Source organism: Eurytemora carolleeae, unplaced genomic scaffold (assembly GCF_000591075.1).
Source record: "Eurytemora carolleeae unplaced genomic scaffold, Eaff_2.0 scaffold2002, whole genome shotgun sequence".
Classification (NCBI taxonomy): domain Eukaryota; kingdom Metazoa; phylum Arthropoda; class Copepoda; order Calanoida; family Temoridae; genus Eurytemora; species Eurytemora carolleeae.
The window spans coordinates 1-27,192 of NW_019397910.1; the positions used below are offsets into that span (position 1 = coordinate 1).

The window sequence follows — 27,192 nt, forward strand, 5'->3', positions numbered from 1 at the left end:
TCTGTCTGCTCGTCATGCCGCGTCTGGTTTGGAGATACCCTGAACAAGACAACATTTAGATCCTTAGAGATCTTACACTGGGGGGCGAGGAAGGTGTTCAGGTGCTGAGCCAAACCAACTTCCACGAATCTTCATATATACATTTAAGAACTCTTGACTCGTCGTAGAATCACCACATTGATCACATGGATATTGTTTATTCTTCGAGAACCTGAACCTTTAATGAACCAACCTTGAATTCACTGAACCTAATTGTTTATTAACTGGTAATTCACTATTTGTACATTGTTTCTAGAGATTCACCAGAAAAAAGAACAGAAACTCTAGATCAAGAATCAAGAAAAGAACAGGAAGAGTTTTTTAGAGAAAGGTTTGTACTCACGAATCTGGTGACACAAGGACTCAGCCAGCATCCAGGGTAAGTCCCCGAGCAGCTTGCTCAAGGGACTGCACAACGTCCAGATCTCCTTCTCGGTGAACAACGACCACCGATCTTGCACTACGGTGGGTTGTCCTAAAGGTCTTTTCACTAGGGTTGCGATATTCCAGAGTTGCAGACCTAGACAAACCATCTTTGGAAACATCAATCTCCTTCACTCGAGCAATCTTCCAAACAGGTTCTCCGAGACGGTTTTCGGAGTCAGACTTCAGAAAAATCACTATATCACCAGGTTTTAATTGTTCATTTGTCTTCTTCCACTTCGATGGTTGAGGAATAAAATCCACGAGTTTCTGGGTTCGCCATACTTTCCACCAGGACTCATACACACGATCCATCTGCTCGATCAGACGAGATGGAGAAGATACAGTTGGATATCCACTCAGAGCACGGCGATTGTTCCTACCTAGGAGGAGGCGGGAGGGCGTGATGAGGTCGACGTGGTCGAGGTTATCAGTTCTAGATCCAATACAAATCGGGAGATTGTTGAGTTCTGACGCAATCCACGAAAAACAGGTTTCCATGGAGAGAATATCCAGGCGGAGACCAGAGTAGACTTTATTGAGGAGGTTCTTTATCTCACGGATGGAGCGCTCCACCATGCCATTGGCATTGTGACCGGCCACAGGACAGGTAGAGAATTTAATTCCAACACGATGGTTCACAGCGAGGAAATCCAAGATATCCATTACAGAAAGCTCCATATTCTTGCAGGCAGACATCAGCTGGCTCCCTTCATCAATTCTAAGCTCCGAAGGATGACCATACCTCGCGGAGAAACGGGTGTAGGCTTGTATAAAGGCTGGAGTAGAATAGGATTGCATGACGAAGATAGCAACAGCACAACTTGCAGGATCCTTAAAAACACAGCCGTAGACTTTGACTGTACTTCTGTGTTGATGCTCACAGATGGCGGTCAGAGGCCCAAAGAGGTCCACCTGAGCTCGGTAGAATACGGGAGCTATGGTGAGACGAGAGTCATGGAGTTGCCCCATCTTAACTTCAATCAGCTTAGCTTTATGCTTGACACAGAACCGACATGCTTTAGTAACCTCCACAGCGAGATCACGGCCTCGGAGGATAAATGCAACGGAGCGAGACTCCAGGAGAGAGGTAGTGGAGCATCTGTGGTGGGTAGATTCTTCGTGAGAGTGGAGCATAATGGAGTATGCAACCGGACTATATCTGTCAACAATAGGGCGGACAAAGGATAACGGAGACAAATCCAGCATGGTATCTTCAGGGGTGTATATTTCTTGACCATCCAGGATTCTTCCAACATAGTAATAGATCTCATTCTTCACAACATAACAGCTCTTGTACTCCTTCTCTGGGGAGAACTTAATTACTTCCTTCATGGTTTTGAAGAAAAAATAGTTTTCACCGCGTTCTATCTCTTCATCGGTCAGGTGAGGACGATTTTGGAGGATAAATGGGTAGGCTGTAGAGGTCAGAGGCATCAGAGACGTCGGAGGAAACCAAGGAGGATTGAACTTTCTCTTGAAACATGAGATGAATCGGAGAATATAAGAGACAACTCGGACGGAGGATTCCCAGGATCTCTGGTTCGGGTTGAAGATATATTTACTAAACTCGTACCTCTCGGAGACTCGAGGAATCATCTCTGGGAGGTCGTTAAAGAGGACTTGTGTTTTAGTTTCTCGTGAAGCAACACGTTTTTCTTCACTGGAGAGGTTTATATCTTCAATGGTTTTCAGAGGCATTTCTTCAATTGGCAAAGACATCCATGCCTTACCATTTTGCCACTCGGAGTCAAGACCAATCTCGAAGGTTTCTGTGTGACGAGTACCAAGATCAGCTATGTTTAGAGCTCCGTCAATATGAAACCAACTCTTCAGATCAGAAAGTCTCCTGATTTCGATCACTGAATTCCTGACGGCGGTTTCCAGCGGTCTTTCATCATGGTTGAGCCAGTGGAGGACAATAGTTGAGTCAGTAACATAAATGGAGTCGGAGTACTGGGAGTTGAGGTTGAACTTGACGGAGTGGGCGAGGGAGGAGGACATGACAGCAGCACGGAGTTCACCACGAGGAATGGTATCATACCGAACAATCTTGCTTTTGGCAGTGAAGAGCTGGCAGTAATATTTTCCGGAGGTGAGGAGAACTCTGGTGTGAACGGAGGCAACGGCGATGGATTTGGAGGCGTCGGAGGAAACAATTAAACCAAGGTCCAGGGAGGCAGCGTCAGGGGGAATCACAGTTCTTCGGAATCTAATTTCTTTCAAACCTTGAGTATCCTGTAGATTTACCAACCACTTCTCCAGGTAGGAGTCAGGAACCTTGTCGTCCCAGTCGAGGTTCTCCAGGCAGAGGTCATGGAGGTCAAGCTTGAGACGGGAGGTGATGGGGGTGACGAGGCCAATAGGATCATAGATTCCAGCAACTTTACCAAGCAGGTTTCGTCTAGTAAAGTTTCGTCGGAGTGCATCCTTAATATCACCGGAGACAAGTTCTGGCAGGACTCCTCTCTTAGATTTTCCAAAATATAATTCCTTTATATCAATTCCAAGAAGATCTTGAGCAGGGTCCCAGACCATACCAAGTAAACCAACATGGATTCCATCTTTAGAGACTGCTTCAGAGGGAGGAGCACCAGCAAAAGTATAGGCTTTAACGGCGAGGTTGGCAGACTGGAGGACAAAATCGAGGCTGTTGGCTGTGGAGACTGCAACGTCGTGAGAGTCAGCTGCATGAATAATATCGTCAACATAACCATCCTGTTTTAACGCGAGAGCTCCGGGAGAATGTTCAGGAAATTTTTCCAAACAATAATCTGCAACACTTTCAAATCCAGAGAATAATTGATTTCCAGCAGACTTAACTCCGTAGATCAGCGTGCGCACAATCATAATTTCCACAGGGCAAGAGGGATCCAGATCAGGCTTCCAGAGGTACTGTTGGTATCGGTAGTTAGAGGGATCAAGCTCAACCTGGTTATATGCCATGGACACATCACAAGTAACTCCACCAGGTTTAGCTCGGAACCGTTGAACAGAGTTTGGGATTTTTGGAAGGTGGTTTGTCCCTTTAGCCAGGATATTATTTAAAGATTCTCCACCAGGAGTTTTGCTGGAGGCATCAAAAACCATCCTGCAGGGAGTAGAGATTGAGGAGGAATTCCACACAGCCCTCCAAGGAATAATATATCCAGAATCAAAAGGGTCTAAAACCAGAGCTTGTTCATCAGGGGGTAGTTTGGAGAGGGGGAGGACATACCCATGTGACCGTAGTTTCTCGTGAGAGGCAAGGACATCAGCTCGAGCTTGGTCATCTTTGGCTAAATTCCGGACTTGTGAATCCAATATCTTCTCAGCAGTATAACGGTTTGGTTTCAAGTTTTCTCCGGGAGGGGCTGTAAAAGGCGACGAGCTTCCTTTTCTCAGGGATATACTTAACACTGAGATCAATGAGGTACTGCTCTTGCTCCTCCTTGAGAGACGCATTCTCCAGAGTCTCCCCTTGTCTGCACCGGGAGCAATTTCTACAACGAACACAACGATAAGGAACCTCAGTTCCTAACATTTCAGATTCACAAAATCTTGAAACCTCTCGTCGTAGGCCATAAGCAGAGGATTCTATATCCCAATCAACAGGAATAATCCAGTTTTCCAGGTCTCCATGTTTTTCACAATGTATTGCAGGGCAATCTTCAAAATATTCTTCCTCAGGTCCCAGGAGATCCTCGTCAACATCATCCAGGTCAGGTACATCAGGTAGGTGTTGGACGGGGTGGTAGACATGATGAAGAGTTTGAGATACACATCGGAGAGCTTGAAATTCAGCGGAGAAAAAGGAGGTCACACCAAGAAATCCAACCAGGTCGGTTGCATTACGCCAAGCAGGGTGAGGGCCTCCGAGGACGGTGAGTTCATTGCGGGGAGCAGCTATCTGGCTTCTATGGATACCAAGGCCGCAGGGTAGGGTGAAGATAGGGATCGGAAAGTACTGCAAATAACGGATACCAATCATGATTCCAACTTCATCACCTCCAATAGTTTTTGGAGCGGGAGCTAGAGGTTTTTTATCAGAGGATAGTTGTTTATATTCATTCTGGATGCTTTTCCATGCATCAGCAATAGGCCAGACAGGAAACTGGGTTGTCACATGAGGCATACGTAGGGCAGTTAGTGTAGCACGTTCACCAGGTTCAGCAAGATCTAGAAGGAATTGTTCATCACCTCCTTCCAGTCTGACAGTTTTTCCAGCAGCAACATTGAGAGTTGTGGGTCCAGGTCTCACACATACACTATTTAATACTTGAGCAGCTTCATCAGAGATTGCACTTCCCATGCAACCAGAATCGTAGAAAATAAGCAACTTCCTGTCGTTCACCACGTGATCCTGCAGCATGAAGATAGCAGGGTTATTAACATCATCTCGAGGTTTACGTTTATTTTTGGAGGCGGAGCTAGACAAGGCGGAGGCGGTGTTGTTGGAGGGATTGATGAAGTAGGAGTTGGCGAGGTTGAAAAAGAACGAGGCACCAGGAGGGAGTTGGGCAGGGTCGAGTTTCTTCAGGAAATCATCTTGGATCAGCTTATTATTGTCCACATGCCATCTGCAGAGTGTAATATGATACTGACGATTTTTTGCACGAAGTGCACACTTGCCCAGAGTACAAACAAATTCGCTCTGGCAGTGGGCTTCATGACGTTTTTCCCATTGAGCACGAGCACTGAAATCAATCTCTGCGTCCATTCTTAAGCATCTATAGCAGGATTGCATTTTCTTCGCAACATCAACCCTATTAGTCAGGATATCAGCATCAATAAAGTTTTTACAGTAGAAAACATGGGTGTGCTGACCACTACAGACTTTGCAAGGCTTCATAGCAGGGGCGGAGTAGGCTGGAGAAATAAATACCCCGTCACGCTTAGTCTGAGACTTCTTAGGTTTATTGGAGGCAGAGCTAGACGAGGCGGAGGCTGGAGCAGATGAGGCGGAGGGCGGAGCAGCAGAGGCGGAGGTATAATTCTTCGTCTTTGGCGGAGGTTTAGTGGCGGAGGATGACCCAGAAGCTAGCTTTTTGCTTTCCATCTTCTTCTTGTAGTATTTATCAGGATCAACTCCGTGATCAAGTTGAAGAGTATGTTTGTTGTTGAACCTGACAACCATTTGATCAAGGAACTCCAGAACCATCTCAAAAACCTTCTTCTTAGGGATTCTCTCAGCGATCGACTCAGTCTCTTCGTAGAATTTATCAAGCTGGTCCGGAGGGAAACATTCAAGAATCTCAGAGACAACAGGATGATGATACAGGTTTTCATACATGTCGTGCCTCTGAGACAGGTTTCGAAGATACACAAGCTGAGACCTAACTTCGATGGACCATTTTCGTTTTTTCTCGTTGGAACCGATGCAGGCCCCGAGACGGCGGATCTCCTCAACTCAGTACACAAAAAGATCAGAGGCATTTCCATAGCATTCTTTCAGGTGAGAAAAAACTTCATCTAGCGTTGTCATATGTCGACAAGCTGCCTTTGCTTGACCAACAAGGCTCTGTCTGATGAGGATACGCAGTTGATCAATCTTGGATACTGATCTCATGGCTACCCAGGCATCCCAGTCTTCACGGTAGGTATAATAATCATACTTCTCAGTTTGTTCTCCTGAGAATGTTGGGAATTTTAGATCTGTAGATTTGAAACCACTCGAAATACCATATTCATCCTTATGATTTTGAATGGATTCAACCAGCTCATCTTCCTTCTTCTCCAGGTCCCATAGGAGGTCTTCAATCTTTGAACTTTTCTCCTCTAGATCACAATCCAGGGCTTGGTTGATGATCTCGTTGGCCTTCTTCTTCATGGCTTCGACCTCTCTGTAGGCATTCTTGGCTCGATCCTGGAGTGTTTGGAAACCCTGTTGAGTTTCAGGAGATTCCAACGCCAAATCTACCAGTTTATCAATCAATTCTTGCAACTTGCCAACCATAGGTTCGGCGTACTTCTCCACACGCTGCACCTTAGCCTTGGTGGCGGCGGAGGAGGACGAACCAGAGGCACTGGAGACGTTGAGGGAAGCAGGTGGGGTTGACTCAGCTGCTCTGTCTTCAAGTTTTCGGATCTCTTCAAATGCAAGGTTTACAAATGAGATGAACCCTGTCCTCGCAGTACCAGCCTTAGTACGGAGGTCCTGGAGGTCTTCATATAGCTCACTGTCAATCTGAGCTTGAAGAATTTCTTCTTTGAAGGTTTTAGCCCGCTCAACAGCTTGCTTCAGCTCACTGATTGGAACTTTAGAGGGGTCTAAATTTTTGAAGTCTTCTTCCCAGGTGGAGACAGCAATTTGTAGGATTCTTTTTTGCTTTCTCCGGTCCACGCTGGAGGCTTGAGGGTTAGGCTCCATGTCGTAGATGAACTGAAGAATATCCTTTGCAGCCGGAGACAATTCAAACTCCTCAGCATCCCAGTTTAACTCTTCAGGAACAAGGGTACCCGAGCTCTGGGAATCATTATCGAGATCATCCAGCAGTGGAACATCGAACTGAGTTGAAGTTGATGATCGCGATTCACGGGATCTTATCCTACTACTACGTCCAGGGGGAGGTGATTTCGGATGCGGTATAAGTGGAGGACACTATCATCAGGTTTTGTAGGAGAACCAAGGATCCGTTCGTCATCTACAGGACCCGAAGGCCGAGGGTTCAACCTAGCAGCAGGTTTAGGTTTCGGACCAGGGCGGAGAACTGGAGAGGACTCAGGGATCAGAGAGGATTCAGAGACCGGGTTTGGAGAAACCTCTCTTTCTAACGAACCTCGTGTAGAACTGCTGAATCTTGTAGGCCTCGAGTTCTTTGCAACAGGTTTTCCTCTACTTAAAGATCTCGACTGTCTGTAGATACAGCCGCGAGACAGGAGACGAGCTCTCGAGGTAGAGCTACCGACTGGAGTATCAAACTTCTCCGGAGATCTGGACTCAGGTTCCTCAGCTAGAACAGGTTGGAGATCCTGGTCGAAGCCTTGTATTGGAGGAGAATCCAGGACTGCAGGCATATGCTTACGTGCGAGGTTAGGTAGAGCGCTTAAAGGGTTAAGTGGCTTAGTTAGCACCACTTATCACTTTTTCACCTTTTTCACTGTGCTCTAGGGCCAACTGGGAGCAGGATACGTACCCAGGAGGAGCTGGTAGGAGGCTTACAAACATAATGGACGAGCATCCAATATACCCTGGCGCACCTCTTTAATGCACGGACAAGTTTATTCAAGCATGTATTTCAGGAACAGGAGTTTCATACAGCTCTAGTCGTGAACTGAAAAACAATAATATTCAGTTCCGACTAGTATAAATCTTTATATAGTATAAAATAAGTATAATATTCGTGATAATAATAAAAGAATTTGTACAATTTAAGCCATTTGAGTTGCCCAGGAATTACGTTTATGAATGATAAATAAAATACACTTACAAAGTTGAACTGGCCAGGGGGTTCGTAGCCATAGATAGATCGCAGGATAGATCGCTAAGAGTTTCCAAGTAGATTTGAGGTTGGATCGCTAGCTCTGCAGTCAGGTAGGTAAGTCCAGGACGAGACTAAAAAGGTATGGTTAGATTCAGCTCCTTTAGTGTTTCTTCGAATCCTTAGTTTAAGTAACAGTTTAATCACACTAAATACAGGGACACATATGAAGTAATATAGTACCTATCAATGATCCGAAGGTTACGCCTAGGATCAGTCTGTCCAGTAGAGGCTTTGGGAGAGTAGGTACAGTTTATGGTCCGCTGCTAGGTGGAGGTCGTGAAGGAGTTCATCGACCACACAGACTTGGGCTAAATAGGTTAATATTAGCACAAGTTTATCATACGACTCGAGAGTTTATCATGTTATTCACCTTTATAATAACAGATGGCTGCACCAGTGGGTGAGGGAAGAGGTAGGTCTCGAGAAGATGATCCAGTACAAGCTCTATAGGTCCGTCATGCTTGAGCTGGAGGAGGGTATCACGACAAGGTTCCAAGTAGGGTCTGTCGAGCACATCATCCAGAACACAGATGCTCTGGAGTGTGAGAAGATTGTGAAGCTATTGAGTAGCAACGAGGTTCAGTTTACTCCTAACATAATTCTTTGTCAGGATAAATAATATGATACTGTTACGGTTTAAAGGTTTAGGTTCAAAGGTTCAAAGGTTCATTTTCACTAAATGTTCACCTGGAATATATATCCTTAGGCTGAGCCTTACGAGAGGAACGTGGAGGAGGTGACGTGTTCCCCAAGCATCGGCTTCATGATGAGTAGATTCAGGGTGGTGGAGTTGATCAGAAAGGTTTACTCAGAGATATCTAGGGTTCCATATATAAACCATCTGTATAACGAAGATTTGGAGCAATCGATAAATCATGACGAGAAATATTTAAACTTTAGACAGATGTTTTATTGACCTTGATTAAACACAACCTGGGCAACTATATGAGGTTTAGAATAGGAAAATCAACCCATTCTAATTCTGAAAGTAAAATATAAGGTTAAATCTTCTTTAAAAGGAAAAAAGCTGGCTAGGCTTTAACTGCTTATTAGATATAAAACTTTGAGTTTCCGATATAAAACTTTTACATATATTCGATTAAATGAGAATATATTAAGTTAAATGAGAATAAATATAAGCTCAAAAGGTTTTAGTGACTTGTAAAGTCTAGAGTATATCAACCATTCACGTTTACATTGTTTATAAGTTAAGATAAGAGCTCCAAGAATTCAGCTGACTGTCTTCTCTTCTGGGGAGTCTCTGTCTGCTCGTCATGCCGCGTCTGGTTTGGAGATACCCTGAACAAGACGACATTTAGATCCTTAGAGATCTTACACAGAGAATTAACTGGGAAAATGCAGTTTTTCTAATTTTCTTTTGCATTTATTTTACATTAATATTAAAAGAAAACCAAATAAATATATATGCTGGTTTCATATTTTGTTCACTATATTTTAGTATTTGATAATTTACATTTTTACAATATACTCTATTGCCTTTCACTTTCTAAACGATGATTTTCCGTTATAACCATTAATCAAATGATGTGTTTTTTATTTATATAGTTAACTTTACATAGTTGATTTAACAGCTTGAAAATTTAGAAACTATATTAATATACTGGCTCTACTGCATATTATTTGTGAACATTTACATGAAATAAACACTTTGAACCCCCTTTCAGGCTCAAAGGTGCTGACAAAATTCATACCGAGGGATAGTTTAATTTCCTTTCTATTCTAATCTCTATTCTGTGTTAATAATGTTCATTCTTATGATCCATTAAAATAGAAAAGTTTTGATTTCCCTGAAGTGATTTGTATTGTTTATTTGAACTTATACTTATTAAAAGCAGTAAGTGCTGCACTATTTGTATTTCATATAATATCCTTCATATATTTTTCAGACAGAATGGCAGAGAATGTGAATAAAAAATTGGATGTCAAGGAATCTGAGATAATCTCTACTGTAGAGTAGACATGTTTTGTAGATATACCTGAAGATGAAATAAAGCTGGAAAATACAAAAATACAAGGTAATCATGACAAGTTTACATTTTCTTGCATTCATTCCGCTTCCTTTGATTTAATTCTTGGTAAAGTACTGAACTTTCCATTTAAAGAACTATAAGGGGAGGGTTAAAATTGATTGGAAATTCCATTGACAGTAAAATATATTGAAATTTCCCATTCTTTTTTATTTAGATTTTGACTTGATTGCTTTTGTAATAATATTAAAAATAATTGTCTCAATAATTTTGTCGCTTTTAGAAGGTATTGACTAATGAGGGCAACTGTCAAATCTTAATTTTATTTCTCTGAATTTGTAAATTAAATTAGTGTTTGTCATGTATGCAATTGAAAGAATGCTGGGTTGGTCTAAAAACTTTGCTTAATTTTTTAGAAGATGATTTAGCCCTGCAATATAAAAAATTTATTTTTTCTGTTCAGCTATTGTCGATCAGATGACAAAATTGGACGCCATAAGCTTTCTTTATGAGTCTGTTGCTTGTCACAGCCTAAATATATCATTTGCAAACTCAAACTTAATCCATTTTTGCATGTTCTAGAGGTTTGAAAACATCAAAAAGTTAAAGGAGGGTATTGTATAAAGACCTCTTACAAACTAATCAATTGCTTTAAAACTTGTTATGCAGCATCTTATATTGTTAAACTTAAACCAAATTAAAAGGCTGAGACGTCTAAAAGTAATAAAATCAAGCAAAATGTATTATCTGTTATGTTGCAAAAATCTTAATTTTAATATATTTGCCAGATTAGCAAAAAAAACTTAAAAGTATAAATAATTAATATTTATATTTAACTTTTCAGAAGAAGACCTGGAATACTTGGATCCTTTGCAGTCTGAACCAAAGAAAGTCAAGACGATTATATACTCATATCCATGTTCTCAATGCGAATATTTTTCAACAACAACAAGTAGTCTGCAGAGACATGTTAAGATTAAGCATGAAGGAGTAAGATATCCGTGCCCTACATGTGATTATGCTACAACTACCGCAAATAATCTGAAGAAACATGTTGAAAGTAAACACGAAGTATTGAGGTATCCTTGATCTCACTGTGAATATTCTGCAACTACAGGCTTAACATCACCAGGAACACTCAATAGCTTCCAACTCCAAAGGACTCTCGAACCTGAAATCCAGCTCCTCTTGGAAAGGAACAGCTCTGGGATCTCGCGGACTCCCTGCTCATCACAGAACTAGGACCAGGGAGAGGTTCATCAGAACAAGGAGCATCCACTGAGGGAACAACAGGCTTCTCCTGGTTAGACAGCTAGATCACTTTCCTATGATCCAAGTCAGCCCCACACACCCCATTCTCCAGTACAACCCAGAGTTCCAGAGATTATGTGGTTTTCCAGATTGAATGGTAGATATTTGTGAGAACCAATCTACTCTGAAGAAACCGGAGCTGTCTTTAATCAATCAGTCTGGAGATATCGGAGATATTTTCAAATGAATCAATTTACTATGGAGAGATCAGAGCTGTGTTCAACCAATCAATCTACTCCGAAGAAACCAGAGCTGTCTTTAATCAATCTACTCTGGAGATATTGGAGCTGTGTTCAATCAATCAATTTACTCTGATAGTTTAGATGTCGTCATTATTATGTTAAAGAAAAGTTTAAATGTCGTCGTACTTCAGCTGATCAGCTGTTCACGGCATCTTTTCCTATAAACCAGCTGATTTATTTCAGCATAAAGTGTTAAATCTTTACTTCAGGCAACTTATCTAAATAAATCTTTACTTCAGGCAACTTATCTAAATCTTTTGAAGATCTTTTGATGCATTTTATTCTTAATCCTGATGAACTGAATATTCGTAAATATTGACTTTAATATTTTTGCATATTAATGTAATAAATCCACCCTTATGAATAAAAACTTAACTTAATTAACAAATTTTTGTAAAACATAGCTGAAATTAACAAAAATTGTTCATTGGAACTTTAGTAAATAGCGTCATATCTTTTTTTTTATTTTTCATACTGAATCTAATTTTCAGACATAGAATGGCAGAGACTCAGACAGAAGAATTAGGTTTAGAAGAAATTGTGATAAAAGAAGAGATAGACTCCATCAAGGAAGAAATTCTTCCATCCTCTACTGTAGATGATACATGTTCTGTGGATACAGATATGAAAGGTAAACTCAAAAATAATTGAAAGCTTTACATTTTCCTACAAACTATGAAATTTTTTACAAAAATTAATATTGAATTAAAAATTAACAAAATTCAACCCCCCCCCCCCATTATACTAAAAAATGGGTAACACTTCAAAATAAATTATTTTGTGAGAAAAGTTTATCTTACTGAAAAAGTATTATTTTTATCTCTCAAAGTGTCAAAAGAATAAATCTTGAGTTGAGGAGGTGAGAAAGAGCAAACCAATGTTTTTTACTAGGTGTAAAAGATGTTGAAAACAGTAAACCTGTATTTGATCCTGATTTTCACACCGAGCTAATCATTAAAGATGAATTTGAGGATTGTAATTTAGGTAATATGGACATTTATATTTTAATCAAAAACAAATACCCTTAAATTATAAATAATAGATGATTTTTAAAAATATTATTAATTTTATTTAATTCCAATGGAAGTGGTGCAGTGAGATAGGGTCTACCCTAATCTTTCTCCAGATTGATAGAGAAACTATTTTATTTATTTATTTAATTTAAAGTTTCTTGAAATCCATCTTCTTAAGTAAAATTATTGTTTAAATAAATGAGAACTTTTTAGATTTTAAAGTTACAAAAATTTAGATTATTGGTTACTTTACAGTTTTTAATATTGGTTTTGCAGAAAAAAAAACATTTTTAATATTATTAAATAATATTTTCGCTGTTCAGGTGAAAACATGGATGTCAGATTTAAAAATTCTAAGTCAAAACCAAACCAAAACAAGAAGCGTAACGTGGAATACACTTGTAATGAGTGTGAGTATGTTGCAACTCAAGCAGGCAATCTAAAATACCACATCAAAAGTAAACATAAAGGAGTTAGATATCCATGTTCTCAATGTAAATATGCTGCAACTACGCCAAATGCTCTGAAGAAACATGTTGAAAGTAAACATGAAGGAGTTAGATATCCTTGTTTGCATTGTGAATTTGCTGCAACTACAGCAAGTTACCTGAAGATACATGTTGAAGGTAAACACGAAGGAGTGAGATATCCATGCTCTCAATGTGAGCATGCTGCAACTTCAGCCGGTAACCTGAAAATGCATGTTGAATGTAAACATGAAGGTGTGAGATATCTTTGTCTTGAATGTGAGTTTTCTTCAACTAGAGTAAATCTACTAAAGAAACATGTAAAAAATAAACATAAATGAGTGAGATATCCTTGTCCCAAATGTAAGTTTACTGCATCTACAGCAAGCTACCTGAAGAAACACTTAAAAAATAAACATAAATGAGTGAGATATCCTTGAGTATGTTTTACCTTTATTAAACGTACTGATCAGAAATAAAAATGTCCTACTAATGATTACTAAGTATTTTCTTTGTTAAATTTTTTTTCCTAAGGTTTGCTCTTATATTTTCACTTTTTTATTTAAACTGATATTTAGCCAAAATTGTTTAAAAATAAAATTTCCACCAAAAATAAGAATTAGCAAGACGCGGAAACACGGATTTCCGATTTTAAGCCTAATTCATTTAAACTATTATTTTGTATTAGTAAAAATGTAATTTAGTTCATTTTCCATCATCTTAAGACTTAACTATGATCTGACTATACTCACAATTATTTTGTGAGAAAAAGTTTAATTTTTAATCTCTCAAAGTGTCAAAAGAAAAATTCTTGAGTTGATGAGGGGAATTTGCTCCAAGAGTAAACCAATGTTTTTTCTAGGTGTAAAAGATGTTGAAAACAGTAAACCTGTATTTGATCCCGATTTTCACACCGAGCTAATCATTAAAGACGAATATGAGGATTGTAATTTAGGTAATATGGAATATTGTTTAAATAAATGAGAACTTTTTAGATTTTAAAATTACAAAAATATAGGTTATTGGTTACTTTACAGTTTTTAATATTGGTTTTGCAGAAAGATACGTTTTTAATATTATTAAATAATATTTTTGCTGTTCAGGTGAAAACATGGATGAAAGATTTGATGATTTAAAATCAGAACCAAAGTGTCAAAAGAAAAATTCTTGAGTTGAGGAGGAGAGGGGGAATTTTCTCCAAGAGTAAACCAATTTATTTTTCTAGGTGTACAAGATGTTTATTGTTTATTGTTGAATAATCCTCAGGAACCCATGTAGAGTTATAATGAGGATGTCTTTAAAGACTTGGAGTTGCTGATGATGGTTCCGATAGACTTTGTAACTGGTAATCTAGCATCAGCATCTCACGGATACTGTCTGAATTTGTCATAGCTTCTCTTGAAGATATTTACTGTAGTCGACTGTTTAACTTCTTGTGGGATAGAGTTCCATTTTCTTGGAATTCTCAAGCTGAAGAAATTGTTCCTGATACTGGTCCTGGAATTTTGTATTTCCAAGTTCAAAGGGTCATTAGCCATTCTTGTCACTCTGTTGTGGTTGATCTTTCTAAACCATGTTGCAGGGTTGACATCACAGAATCCATGAATTATTTTAAATGTCTGAATCATGTCGGCCCGCTCACGTCTTTCTTCAAGTGAAAGCAACTTCAACTCAATCAGTTTCTCCATATATGTTTTTCCAGTAAGTCCTGATATCATTTGAACAGCTCTTTTCTGAACAAATTCTAAACAAAACAGTAAACCTGTAATTGATCACGATTTTCACACCGAGCTAATCAAAATAGACGAATATGAGGATTGTAATTTAGGTAATATGGACATTTATATTAAAATCGAAAAAAAATACCCTTGAATTACAAATAACAGATGATTTTTATAAATATAATTAATTTTATTCAATTCCAATGGAAGTGGTGCAGTGAGATAGGGTCTACCCTAACCTTTCTCCAGATTGATAGAGAAACTATTTTATTTATTTATTTAATCAGAAGTTTCTTGAAATCCATCTTCTTTATTAAAATTATTGTTTAAATAAATGAGAACTTTTTAGATTTTAAAATTACAAAAATTTTAGATTATTGGTTACCTTACAGTTTTTAATATTGGTTCTCATGCATAAAATCAGCGTCCTAGAACGATGCTAACTTATGTTCAAACACTGTTTAATTAATTGTAATACCCTTCCCCCCCCCCCTGCTTTAACCCTTGTTAAATTGGTTAACAATTGGTTGTGCTAAATGCGATTTGATATATTACAAAAGAGTTACAACTCAAAGACTTGCATGCCCTGCATGGTTTGCCCGAAAATGACCTGGAGGCAAGAAGAGGAGTCTGAAATGTTGGATTTAACATTTTCTCATAATATTATAGTCTTGTCACTGTGTGCAAAGTTAAAGAAAAACCCATCGGCCATGACATTGACGGTCATGGGGTGGCTGATTTTATAATTTTCATAATTTATTAATAAAAAATGAATTGATAAATAACCAGTTAATTTTAGTCATTTAAATAAGATATCCATGTACTCAATGTGAGTGTGACTTTGATGCATCTCAAGCAGGTAAACTGAAGATTCATACTGAATGTAAACACTAAGAATTGAAATATCCTTGTTCTGAATGTGAATTTTCTGCAACTACGGCAAAAAATCTGAGGAGACATGTTAAAAATAAACACAAAGGAATGAGCTATCCATGCTCACAATGTAAGCATGCTGCAACTAATGCAAGTGATCTGAAAAACCAAGTTGAAAATATAAATAAAGGAGTGAGATATCCTGGCCCTGAATGTGAGTATTTTGCCCGTCGAGCAAGTCAACTGAAGATTCACGTTGAAATAAATTCAAATTCAAATTTATTTTGATTTTGTTAAAAGAAGCTGTTAAAAAAAGTAAATATCGAGAACTTGTAAGGAGTAAAATCATAAATCCAGAAACAAGAAGTAAAGTTAAGGGGGAATTAATGGCATATCTTACAGAAAGGATGGATATATATAAATTTTACTAGATTTAAATATTGAATTATTATTTCTGTTATTATGATTATTCTGTAAATACAGTTGACAGATTCAAATGATAAACACTTCATCTAAAATAAAGAGTTGATCAAAAATTTATGCTTGCAGAATTAAACAATATTTTTTTTATTATTTTCATTTGTTCTTCCTTCCTTTTTTTGTCCAAAATTTCAAAATTCATGAATGAACACATGTCTTTATAATATTTTTAAAAATTCTCATTATTATCATCTTACAGCTTGTACAGGGTGTCCCAATAAACATGGGAAAGAAATGACCACTTCTATGTCGTCTCTGTTCCAAGTGTGATTATTTCGTGAATTTAATTTTTTAGTAACTGCAGTTAAAACATTTAAAACTGAAAACTACTAGTCTCAGGATTTCCACAATGTGGTCTGTCATTTTTTCACCTTCAAAGTTGACGGAGATATTAGAAGTTTGTTCAGATTCCAATCAAGTAAAAATCAACAAAATCTCCCTTAATTTTAAAGATACAAGTAAGGTAAACCTGATTTTAGAAAGCTGTACGAATTTCAATCTTTTGTGATGCACTTTATAATGTCATTTATGAATTATCAGAATTCACAGAGTTAGACGAAATTCAATTCGTCTCTCAATTCCCATGTTTATTGAGAAACCCAATAATCTATATAAATGTCATCTTTCATGTATAACCAAAGAATTTAAATGTCGTCTTTCATCATGGATCAGCTGTTGTTGGCATTCAGCTGAATATGTTTTATGATGATTCAGACCCAGATGTTTCTTTTGAGGGTGACTCGCCATCGGACCACCGAGGCGAGAGGTTCTCTTCTGGCAAGCTCCGAGCTCATCAGCAAGAATAATGTGAAATACGCGACTTAGGGGCCCGATCCCGATATCGGGCCCGGTTCCGAGATCGGAGAGTACTCCGAGATCGGGGATTTTCCGAGGTCGAATTCTTCCGACCCCAGGATACCCCGAGATCGGGTTTTTTCCTCCGATCTCGTAACTAGTGAAGTAAAGGTGCAGGACAGTACGAGAAAAGATCTCGTACTGATAGCAACTAAGAGTATGAGGCTTTACACACATGCTGAAGCCCAGGGGGTACACACCAGTATCCCCATTGGGGCATTAGGCGTGTGCAATTCGGAAACAAGAACTGAACCCACGCCTTTAGGCCACCATAAAAAATATGCAAGTGATACACAATCAACAAGTTATAGGAAAATATTTTCCTTTAGAATACTCCACAGCGCCGGCAAAGACATACACAAAAACATTTTCATAAATAAAATTAATAGTGAACCTAACTCAGTTTTTAAGAGTGATTTTTTTAAGAGAAGATTTTTTACAAGTGATCGGAACTTTTCCAGAGCTCGGAACTCTTCCTGAGATCAGAACTCTACCCGAGATCGGCACTTCTCCCGAGATCGGAACCCTACCCGAGATCGGAATTCTACCCGAGATCTGAACTCTACCCGAGATCGGAATTCTACCCGAGATCGGGTCTCTACCCGAGATCGGAACTCTACCCGAGATCGGAACTTTTCCCGAGATCGGAACTTTTCCTGAGATCGGAACTTTTCCCGAGATCGGAACTTTTCCCGAGATCGGAACTTTTCCCGAGATCGGAACTTTTCCCGAGATCGGAACTTTTCCCGAGATCGGAACTCTACCCGAGATCGGAATTCTACCCGAGATCGAAACTCTACCCGAAAATTAGAAAATATATATAAAGAGACAAGAAACAATACTTTGTTCAGTCAAGAAACAACAACAGATCAAGAAACAACTACAGAAAGACTCACAGAAGAATCAAGAAACAAAGATAGAAGCATAAAAGAAAATTTCTTTTTTAGAGCCCGGAACTTTTTCAGAGTCCGGAACTTTTTCAGAGTCCAGAACTTTTTCAGAATCCGGAACTTTTTCAGAGACCAGAACCTTCTCAGAGACCGGAACTTTTTCAGAGACTGGAACTTTTCCAGAGACAGGAACTTTTCAAGAAACAGGAACCTCTTACAGGATCGAAACTTTTTCCGAGGTCGGAACTATTTCCGAAACCCGACGCTACACTGTAACCAGACATTTATTCAAAGTTGGAACTCTCCTCTCTGCGACCGAATAGCTGTATATAAAGTGACAAGATATAATGTAACATTCAGTCAAGAAACATCATCTGAAGAACTCACATCAGTACCAAGAAACATAAACAGAAGCACAAAGAAGAAATACAGTTCTACAACAACATGCAGAAGCAAACACTTTAGTGAAAGTGATCTTACCTTTATACTTTTTTATAGTAAATTTAGTACTAACAGTAGTCTACTGAAATTTCTTCTCCTATGCCAACACAATTTTGAATTTTATTCTATACTTTTCCTTAAATACTCAAACAGTTTATTTATTCAAACAAAAATCTACAAATGCATTGTCAACCATGACATAACACTCTCCCCCCCCCTCACCCACTGTACAATTATAAATACGCAATTATTCTATTCAGTAAGTTTCTTTTTCAAAGTCCGAAACTTCTTCAGAGTCTGGAACTTTTTCAGAGTCCGGAACTTTTTCAGAATCCGGAACTTTTTCAGAGACCGGAACCTTCTCAGAGACCGGAACTTTTTCAGAGACTGGAACCTTTCCAGAGAGAGGAACTTTTCAAGAAACAGGAACCTTTTACAGGATCGAAACTTTTTCCGAGGTCGGAACTATTTCCGAAACCCGACGCTACACTGTAACCAGACATTTATTCAAAGTTGGAACTCTCCTCTCTGCGACCGAATAGCTGTATATAAAGTGACAAGATATAATGTAACATTCAGTCAAGAAACATCATCTGAAGAACTCACATCAGTACCAAGAAACATAAACAGAAGCACAAAGAAGAAATACAGTTCTACAACAACATGCAGAAGCAAACACTTTAGTGAAAGTGATCTTACCTTTATACTTTTTTATAGTAAATTTAGTATTAACAGTAGTCTATTGAAATTTCTTCTCCTATGCCAACACAATTTTGAATTTCACTCTATATTTTTCCTTAAATACTCAAACAGTTTATTTATTCAAACAAAAACAGGATCGACAAGAAAACAGAGCAGAACATACAAAAAACTAAAAACTTCAGACACAGTTCTAGAAACAAGAAAATTAAAGAAGTCCAACAATAAAGACAGCGACAAGGTTCTCCTCCTCAGAGCAGGTGATATAGAACGTAATCCTGGACCCATTATTCCAGAAATACAAATACTCGAGGAACAAAATATGTTCCTATCATTCAATCCTCCAGAAACTGAACTTTTTGAAATAAATGACTTTAATTTTGAAGAATTTGCAATTAACCCTCTGGGAACAGAAAAAATAAAAGAAAGATTTCACAATTACATCTACTCCTGTAATTGCAGCAAATCTTTAAAAGAATGCTTTAAAATCTTCATGACCTTCTACATCAAAACAAGAAGCAATCTGAGCAACACCATGATCACAATAATAAACGAATGTTTACAAAGGAAAAGATGTGCATACTGCCTCGAATACACAAACAACAATCTAAATAAATATCTCCCTACAGGATACGTCTGTGGAGAAGAATATCTAAATAACTTTATTTGCAGGTTTAATGAGGAACAACTAAGAATCACATTGCACACTGAACACAGATCTAGGGCACTCTGGATCAAACATCTGGGACTCAGATCTATGAATAATATAGGTAAAATACCATCCTGCGGCGAACATTACACCTACAGAATATGTCTCTTGGACAGCATGAACCTTAACAAAATCAAAGAATGGATAGAAGATCCTGAAAATACAACAAAAAACAGAAAAATAAGAGGGAAAAAAAGAGCGGTACACCCAATAGACCCAAACAAAATTACTAACGAAGTACAGGAACTTGCAGCAGGAGCAATTTGTGCGGGCCTCAACTGCTTTAAGAGTCTATGGCTCTATCAAGGAGAATCCGAATATGATTTAAAAATTAATCTGCAATACTGTTCAACTAACTGTCTTATTACAAGGAAAACCTCAAAGGAAAACTGTCATAAAGAAAGAATAAGAATCATCCAATATTGTATTATGGAAAAATATCACTTAAATTATATCTCACTATTTCAGGAACCTAGCGTTGGAGGAGCTTCCCTCATGGCACAACTGCACAACTTTACAGCCAGAGAATATCTATCACCAGGAAGAGAAATCAAGCCAGGAAAAGTCTTAAAAGGAACAAGCAAGATAACCACATGGAATATGCAAGGTGCAAGTAATATTGGACACGCGATCAACTTTCTCAACACAAATAAACCAGCTATACTCTGCCTTCAAGAAACTAGACTCAATGAAGAAAACTATTACCAGTTCCAGAACAAAAATTACAAATCTTTCCAAGAAAGGAAGAGTGGAGACCTTGTAACATTTGTAAGAAAAGATATCAAGGCCAATCTTGTAAATGATTATTCAATAAAAGATATATCTTGTCTTATTGTAAATATTCAAGCAGAGGGAGAAAAAATAAACATTATCAACACATACACAAGAGATGGAAAATTAAGCCACAAACATTTAGAGTATTTATTCACAAAGTATAAAAATCCCATCTTAATAGGTGATCTAAATGCTAAACATAGCAAACTACTCGAACACACACAAAAAACTAGCTATAACAGAAATGGAGTACAACTAAAAACCTACATAGCAGGAAAAGACAACATACACAATTCACAGGCATGCGTCAAGATACATAATCTTAATGATGCGTCAGAATGGACACACACCACCCCAGACGGAAAATGGGCACAAATTGATTATATAATATCACACCTTGACATTTCACACAAACTCATAGACACTTCATATGAATACACACTAATCTCAGACCACCAAGGGCTATCAGTCAGAGCACCAGAATTCTTCCCAGAGATGCACACACTATCAAGAACCAAAAACATTCCAAACTGGAAAACATACGACCCATGGAAATACAAATTCATCACCGAATGGGAACTAGAAGCAGCCATAATAAATGGATATTGGTACGAACAACCACTCCACATGAAAATTGAGACACTTACACGTATACAACGAATGGCATTTGAAGCCTCCATTCAGTATAAAACAGTATCCAATAGAGGCAACACCAAACCCAGATACATCATTGACATGATCAAACACAAAAGAAGACTTGAAAACGGAATAAGGAAACTTGCATCTGACACAAGGAAAAGGAAAGAAATTGCATACACCAGACTATTTTCATTAATTGAAACCCCTACCACCCTTCATTACTCAGAAGACTCATACGAATATTGGAACAGAAATGCACACAGATTTAAAACCGAAATCCATAGTCTAGCCAGACGTAATAATAATGAAAACCTGAAAATCAAGAAAGAAAACTGGAATAGCGCGCTTCAAAAACTAGGAGAACTTGATATAAAGAAAGCACCCAAGGAATTCCACAACACTATGAAAAGACTAGGAGGAATGGGTAGAAGCTCAGGAGGCATCAGGAAACTGGAATACAAAGGACTCAGTGCAAATACAGAAGAGGGAATAGCCAATCTTATGGCTGACTTCGCGCAGGACACTTTTAAACCCCTAGAAGACCCAGGATTTGACTACAAATACTTCCAACAAATAGAAGACGAATGGGAAAATGCTCAAGTTGCACTGGATGCAGGTAACGGCATTCTCGACAACAATCAAATTAATAAAGAAGAAGACCTCTTCACCTGGAACCCTGAATCCAACACACTTCGAAATAAAAAATTCCAGGGCAATAATGAAACCCATATACCTCCAAACCCTACAAACCATCAAACAAAAGAATGGGGCCTGTCAAACAAAAAACACTACAAAACAATCAAAGAACCTCTTCCTGCTGCTCCACAAACCAACATACCAGTAGATATACACTGGAAAGAATCCTACACCCACAAATGCAAAACAGGTAAGGAAGAACTTAGCAAATCCTATAAAGTATTTCAGATACAAGAACTACTCAAAGTCATCAATAAAACCAAAAGGAAGGCACCTGGACATGACAACATCTTCATAGACCAATTCAAAGACTTAGGAAGAGGGGGGCTACATCTCTTTCTTGAAATCATCAATGAAATATACACAAAGGGAAACTTCCCGAACTCCTGGAAGGAAGCAATAACCGTACCAATCCTTAAAAAAGAAAAACCAGCAAAAAACCCTGCATCTTATAGACCTATATCACTCCTACCCATTGGAGGTAAATTAACCGAAGCACTAGTCCTACAAAGAATAGACCCATACATAGAGAAGAGAGGGCTCATTCCCTGCATACAAACAGGATTCCGTAAGGGATATAGCACCTCCATCAACCTCAAAAGAATGTACACACATGCATACACAAAAGCAGTAGCATCCACCCACAGACAACCAGCCTGTATGACAAGCTTCGATGCAAAGAAAGCCTTCGACAGTGTATATCACATAGGATTCTTTCACAAATGTATGAGAGACGGTCTACCAGGTATTTTTATACGATTCCTCAGATCATGGCTAAAAAATAGGACAATGAGAATTAGAATCGGAGAAACACTAAGCAGAAATATAAGACTTCTCTCCGGTGTGCCACAAGGATCAGTCCTAGCACCAGAAGTATGGAACCTGAATACAGGAGACATCCCCACTACTATCAGCTCACATAGTGATAATGCCGTTTATGCTGACAACACATCAACTGCCTCATCTCACCGGAACATAGACACGCTCATGGAACTGGCCCAAAAGGAAATTTGGCAACTGGAAGAATGGACTAAAAAGAAGAGGATTAAATTTGAACCCAGCAAAACAAACGTACTGACTATACACCCTAATCCCAAAATAAGAAGACAAATGAAAGAAACAACTCTATATCTAGACAGAAGCAAACTGGAACCCCTTCATTTCACTGAACACGCCAAACTCCTAGGAGTTAAATTTTCAGAAACTGGAACATTTCATCAACATATTACAGAGAAACTCAGAACTTGTTATGGTAGGATTAAACAATTATACAGATTCAACAATGACGTCAACGGAGATAACCTCTATAAAGTATACATGACCTCAATAGAGCCTATCATTATGTACGCAACAGAGGTCCTTTATGAAAACTTCTCGTGCAGCACCATCAAAAAACTCAATGCTCTGGAATTTACCGCAATCAAAACAGCATACAGACTTGACAGACAAACACCCACCGTCGATTGCCTGAAATACCTAAAAAACGAAGGCATTGCTGGCAGACTTATGAAGAGAAGAGACAATTTTGTAGAGAATAACAAAAACTCAACAATTATCAGACATGTAGAAACACTTAAACATTCTCAAGGAAGAAGAATTCGCACAAGAAACTCATTAAGAGACAGATCAACCAAGAAAGAAGGATGGAAAGCGTCGCTGAAATTACACAAGAAACATCTCTTTTTCTCCGACCTCGGGGACAACCTGGAAGCAGAAGAAGACCAAAAAACCATCATCATCGCACAAGAGAAACTGGCCTGCCAGGAGGGCCACATGGCAAATCCCCCAACAAGATTCCCCAATCAGAGGATCAACCACGTTAGGTTCAGAATCAGACCGGAACGTGAAAGAAGGACCCTGTTCGACCCCGGAGGACAAGACCCTTCCCAAGGACTGACACCAGATGACGAACACTACATCCCTTTCCCCAGCTAATCCACCAACATTGGCCCAATGGTGTTGGTGGGACGGCTGGGGTTTTTCGGGATGGTACGCAGTTCTACGCAATAGACCAACGCAAACCCCAACAACAATCTGTGATATAGTGGTTTTTTTTTGTTTTTTTTTTGTACCTTGTTTCCTTTTGTGATTTTTTCTTTTCTGTAATTATGTCAACATTTAAGACGCCTGCCTATAGTGCGTATAGAAATAAACGTTTATCAATCAATCAATTCTTTTGAGACTTTGTAGAAGTTCTTTCAAAAAGATTTCACCCTTCTCATATGCTGAATCTATTTTTCAGATAGAATGGCAGAGATTATTAAAGAAGAATTAAATATAGAAGAGTTTGAGATAAAGGAAGAGATAGTTTCCTTTAAGGAAGAAATCCTTCTCTCCTCTACTGTAGAAGATACATGTGAAGATAATATAAAGATAGAAAACACAGAAATACAAGGTGAGCTTAATTTTACAATATTTGTCTTTGAAAATTAATTAAAAATGTCCAAGAAACTGTTAAAAGTAATGATATGATAATGTAAGAAAATATTTACAAATTGATAATAAAACAATGCAAAATAAAATCTCATAAAAGCTTCAAAGAATATCTTAATTCATACATAGATTAGAGTGGACGGAGTTAACACCTTGAGTAAACCTGTAAGTTTTATGTTTAGATGAATTGAATACTGAGATACAGGAAACAGTAGAGCATAAACCTGTATTTGATCCTGATTTTCACACTGAGCTAATCATAAAACATGAATTCGAGGATTTAAATTCAGGTAATTTTTAATCAAAAAAAATACTCTTAAATTATAAATAATAGATGATTTTAAAAATATAATTTATTTTATTCAATTCCAATGGAAGTGGCGCAGTGAGATAGGGTCTACCCTAACCTTTCTAACTATTTTATTTATTTATTTAATCACAAGTTCCTTGAAATCTATCTTTTTTAGTAAAATTATTGTTTAAATAAATGAGAACTTTTTAGATTTTAAAATTACAAAAATATAAATTATTGGTTATTTTACAGTTTTTAATATTGGTTTTGCAGAAAGAAATGTTTTTAATATTATTAAATAATATTTTCGCTGTTCAGGTGAAAACATGGATGAAAGATTTGATGACTTTAAATCAAAACCAAACCAAAACAAGAAGCGTAAAGTGGATTACACTTGTAATGAGTGTGAGTATGTTGCAACTCAAGCAGGCAAACTAAAATACCACATCGAAAGTAAACATGAAGGAGTGAGATATCCATGTTCTCAATGTATATATGCTGCAATAACGCCAAATGCTCTGAAGAAACATGTTGAAAATAAACATGAAGGAGTGGGTTATCCTTGTTCTCACTGTGAGTATGTTGCAACACAACAAAGTAACCTGAAATCTCATGTTGAAAATAAACATGAAGGAGTGAGATATTCTTGTTCGCAATGTGAATATGCCGCAACTACAGCCAGATACTTGAAGGCTCATGTTGAAAGTAAACACGAAGTAGTGAGATATCCATGTGCTCAATGTAAATATGTCGCTACTACAGCAAGTGATCTGAAGAGACATATTGAAAGTAAACATGAAGGAGTGAGATATCCTTGCCCTCAATGTAAGTATGCCGCTACTACAGCAAGTTCTCTGAAGATTCATGTTAAAAGTAAACACGAAGGGGTGAGATATCCTTGTTCTCAATGTGAATATGCTGCAACTACAGCAGGTGCTCTGAAGAAACATGTTAATAGAAAACACGAAGGAGTCAGATATCCTTGTCCTCAATGTGAACATGTCGCTACTACAGCAAGTGGTCTGAAGATTCATGTTGAAAGTAAACATGAAGGAGTGAGATATCCTTGTTCTCAATGTGAACATGCCCCAACTACAGCAAATGCTTTGAAGAAACATGTTGAAAGTAAACACGAAGGAGTTAGATATCCTTGTCCTCAATGTGAACATGCCGCTACTACAGCAAGTCATCTGAAGATTCATGTTGAAAGTAAGCATGAAGGGGTGAGATATCCATGTCCTAAATGTAAATATGCTGCAACTCAAAAAGTAGCTCTGAAAAAACATTTAGAAAAAAAACATAATTGAGTTCAGATATCTCTGTTCTGATAATGCTGCAAAAGAATTGCACAAAAATTTCCCATGACTGTGGGCTATCAAACATTTATTTTTTTGGTTTTAAATTTGTGGAAACTTGTGACATAATTAAAATTTTCTAATCTTAATCTCACAATTAAAATTTTTGTTTCATTTTGAAAACTTACCTGAAATAAATTTGATGGTTGTTTGTGTATTATCTGTAATTTGTTGGTATAAACAAAATCGCTTAATTCTCATAACTAAATTTAATGCACCAAATAAGTATCTATTTTAATAGCAGGAAATTGAAATAGGAATTGGTTCAATTGATAAACTCATTTTTCCCAAGGATGAAAAAAAGCTGTAAAAGCTTAAGAAAAAAGCGTAAAAAATCTATAAATAAAGACTGATATAAATTATAAAAAGAAAAATACTAAAAATGCAGCCTTATAGATTGTTACAAATAAAGTTGTTTGTTATCAATTAATAATCTGTATTCTCCGTAATACCCTTATATTCTTATAATCTTAGTGTCCTTGTAGACATCACAATATAAACATATTAACATATAAACATACAAACATATAAACCTATAAACATATAAACATATAAACCTATAAACCTATAAACATGTAATCATATATAAACATATAAACATGCAAACATATAAACCTATAAACCTATAAACCTATAAACCTATAAACATACAAACATACAAACATATAAACCTATAAACCTATAAACCTATAAACAAATAAACATATAGACATATAAACCTATAAACATATAAACATAAATCAAATGATCTCAACTGAACAGACATGTTATCATTTTAATAGAAGGAAATTATGTCACATATGTTTATTTATTTTTCAGATAGAATGGCAGAGATTATGAAAAAAGAATAAGATTCAAGGAATCTGAGATAACTTCAACTGTAGAGGATAAATGTTTTGTTCATATACCTGAAGAAGATATAAAGCTGGAAAATTCAGAAATAAAAGGTAATTTTGATATGTTTACTATTCTTAAATCATAGAATAAACATTGTGGTTTTAGGTGGGGGAGGGGATTGTGAGGTGTGTATGTTTCGTGTTTACATAGAGATGATAAAATATTTGAAACTTTTACTAAGTCTTGACAATTTATCTTCCCAAATTCAGCAATGAAAATTCAAGAGGAGTTTACCCAACTTCTGGGGGGAAATGGGTTTTTCAAAAAGGGAGGGATTGATTTTTAAGAAAATATACATCCCTCTATTTTTCTTGCTTAGATTTTTCCTTGTTCTGCTAACATTCTTTACTATAATGGGAAAAACAGAAATGTGCTATTTGCACAAATTTATCTTTGCACATAATGCTATATAAACTACACATTAAGCTAATTTTGCTTGTGGATTTATTTTCCTATAAACATACATACTTTTCTCATTGTAAATTTGGTCAA

General features: G+C 37.5%; 3 protein-coding genes across 4 annotated transcripts; 1 reads left to right on the plus strand and 2 right to left on the minus strand.

Annotated features, from left to right (window-relative positions):
* Nucleotides 1-402: 402 nt before the first annotated feature.
* On the minus strand, nt 403-3,552 carry LOC111716290 (uncharacterized). The gene has a single exon (XM_023491729.1). The coding sequence runs from the start codon at nt 3,550-3,552 to the stop codon at nt 403-405; it is 3,150 nt and encodes a 1,049-aa protein (XP_023347497.1).
* A 2,142-nt stretch (nt 3,553-5,694) lies between these two features.
* LOC111716291 (uncharacterized) lies at nt 5,695-8,386 on the minus strand. Its single transcript, XM_023491730.1, has 4 exons — nt 8,296-8,386; nt 8,106-8,233; nt 7,872-7,996; nt 5,695-7,715 (listed from the first exon to the last, which is right to left on the minus strand). The coding sequence occupies exon 4, from the start codon at nt 6,809-6,811 to the stop codon at nt 5,852-5,854; it is 960 nt and encodes a 319-aa protein (XP_023347498.1). The 5' UTR covers nt 6,812-7,715; nt 7,872-7,996; nt 8,106-8,233; nt 8,296-8,386; the 3' UTR covers nt 5,695-5,851.
* Nucleotides 8,387-11,961: 3,575 nt separating this feature from the next.
* Nucleotides 11,962-26,159, plus strand: LOC111716292 (zinc finger Y-chromosomal protein 1). 2 transcript variants are annotated; one of them, XM_023491732.1, is made up of 3 exons: nt 11,962-12,097; nt 12,358-12,450; nt 24,767-26,157. In XM_023491732.1, exons 1-3 carry the CDS (start codon nt 11,965-11,967, stop codon nt 25,753-25,755), a joined length of 1,215 nt encoding a protein of 404 aa, XP_023347500.1. In that variant the 5' UTR covers nt 11,962-11,964; the 3' UTR covers nt 25,756-26,157. The 2 variants fall into 2 exon arrangements, with proteins under 2 accessions (XP_023347500.1, XP_023347499.1); XM_023491731.1 differs by lacking the exons at nt 11,962-12,097; nt 12,358-12,450 and adding exons at nt 23,963-24,118; nt 24,339-24,446 and having other exon boundaries at nt 24,767-26,159.
* Nucleotides 26,160-27,192: the final 1,033 nt, after the last annotated feature.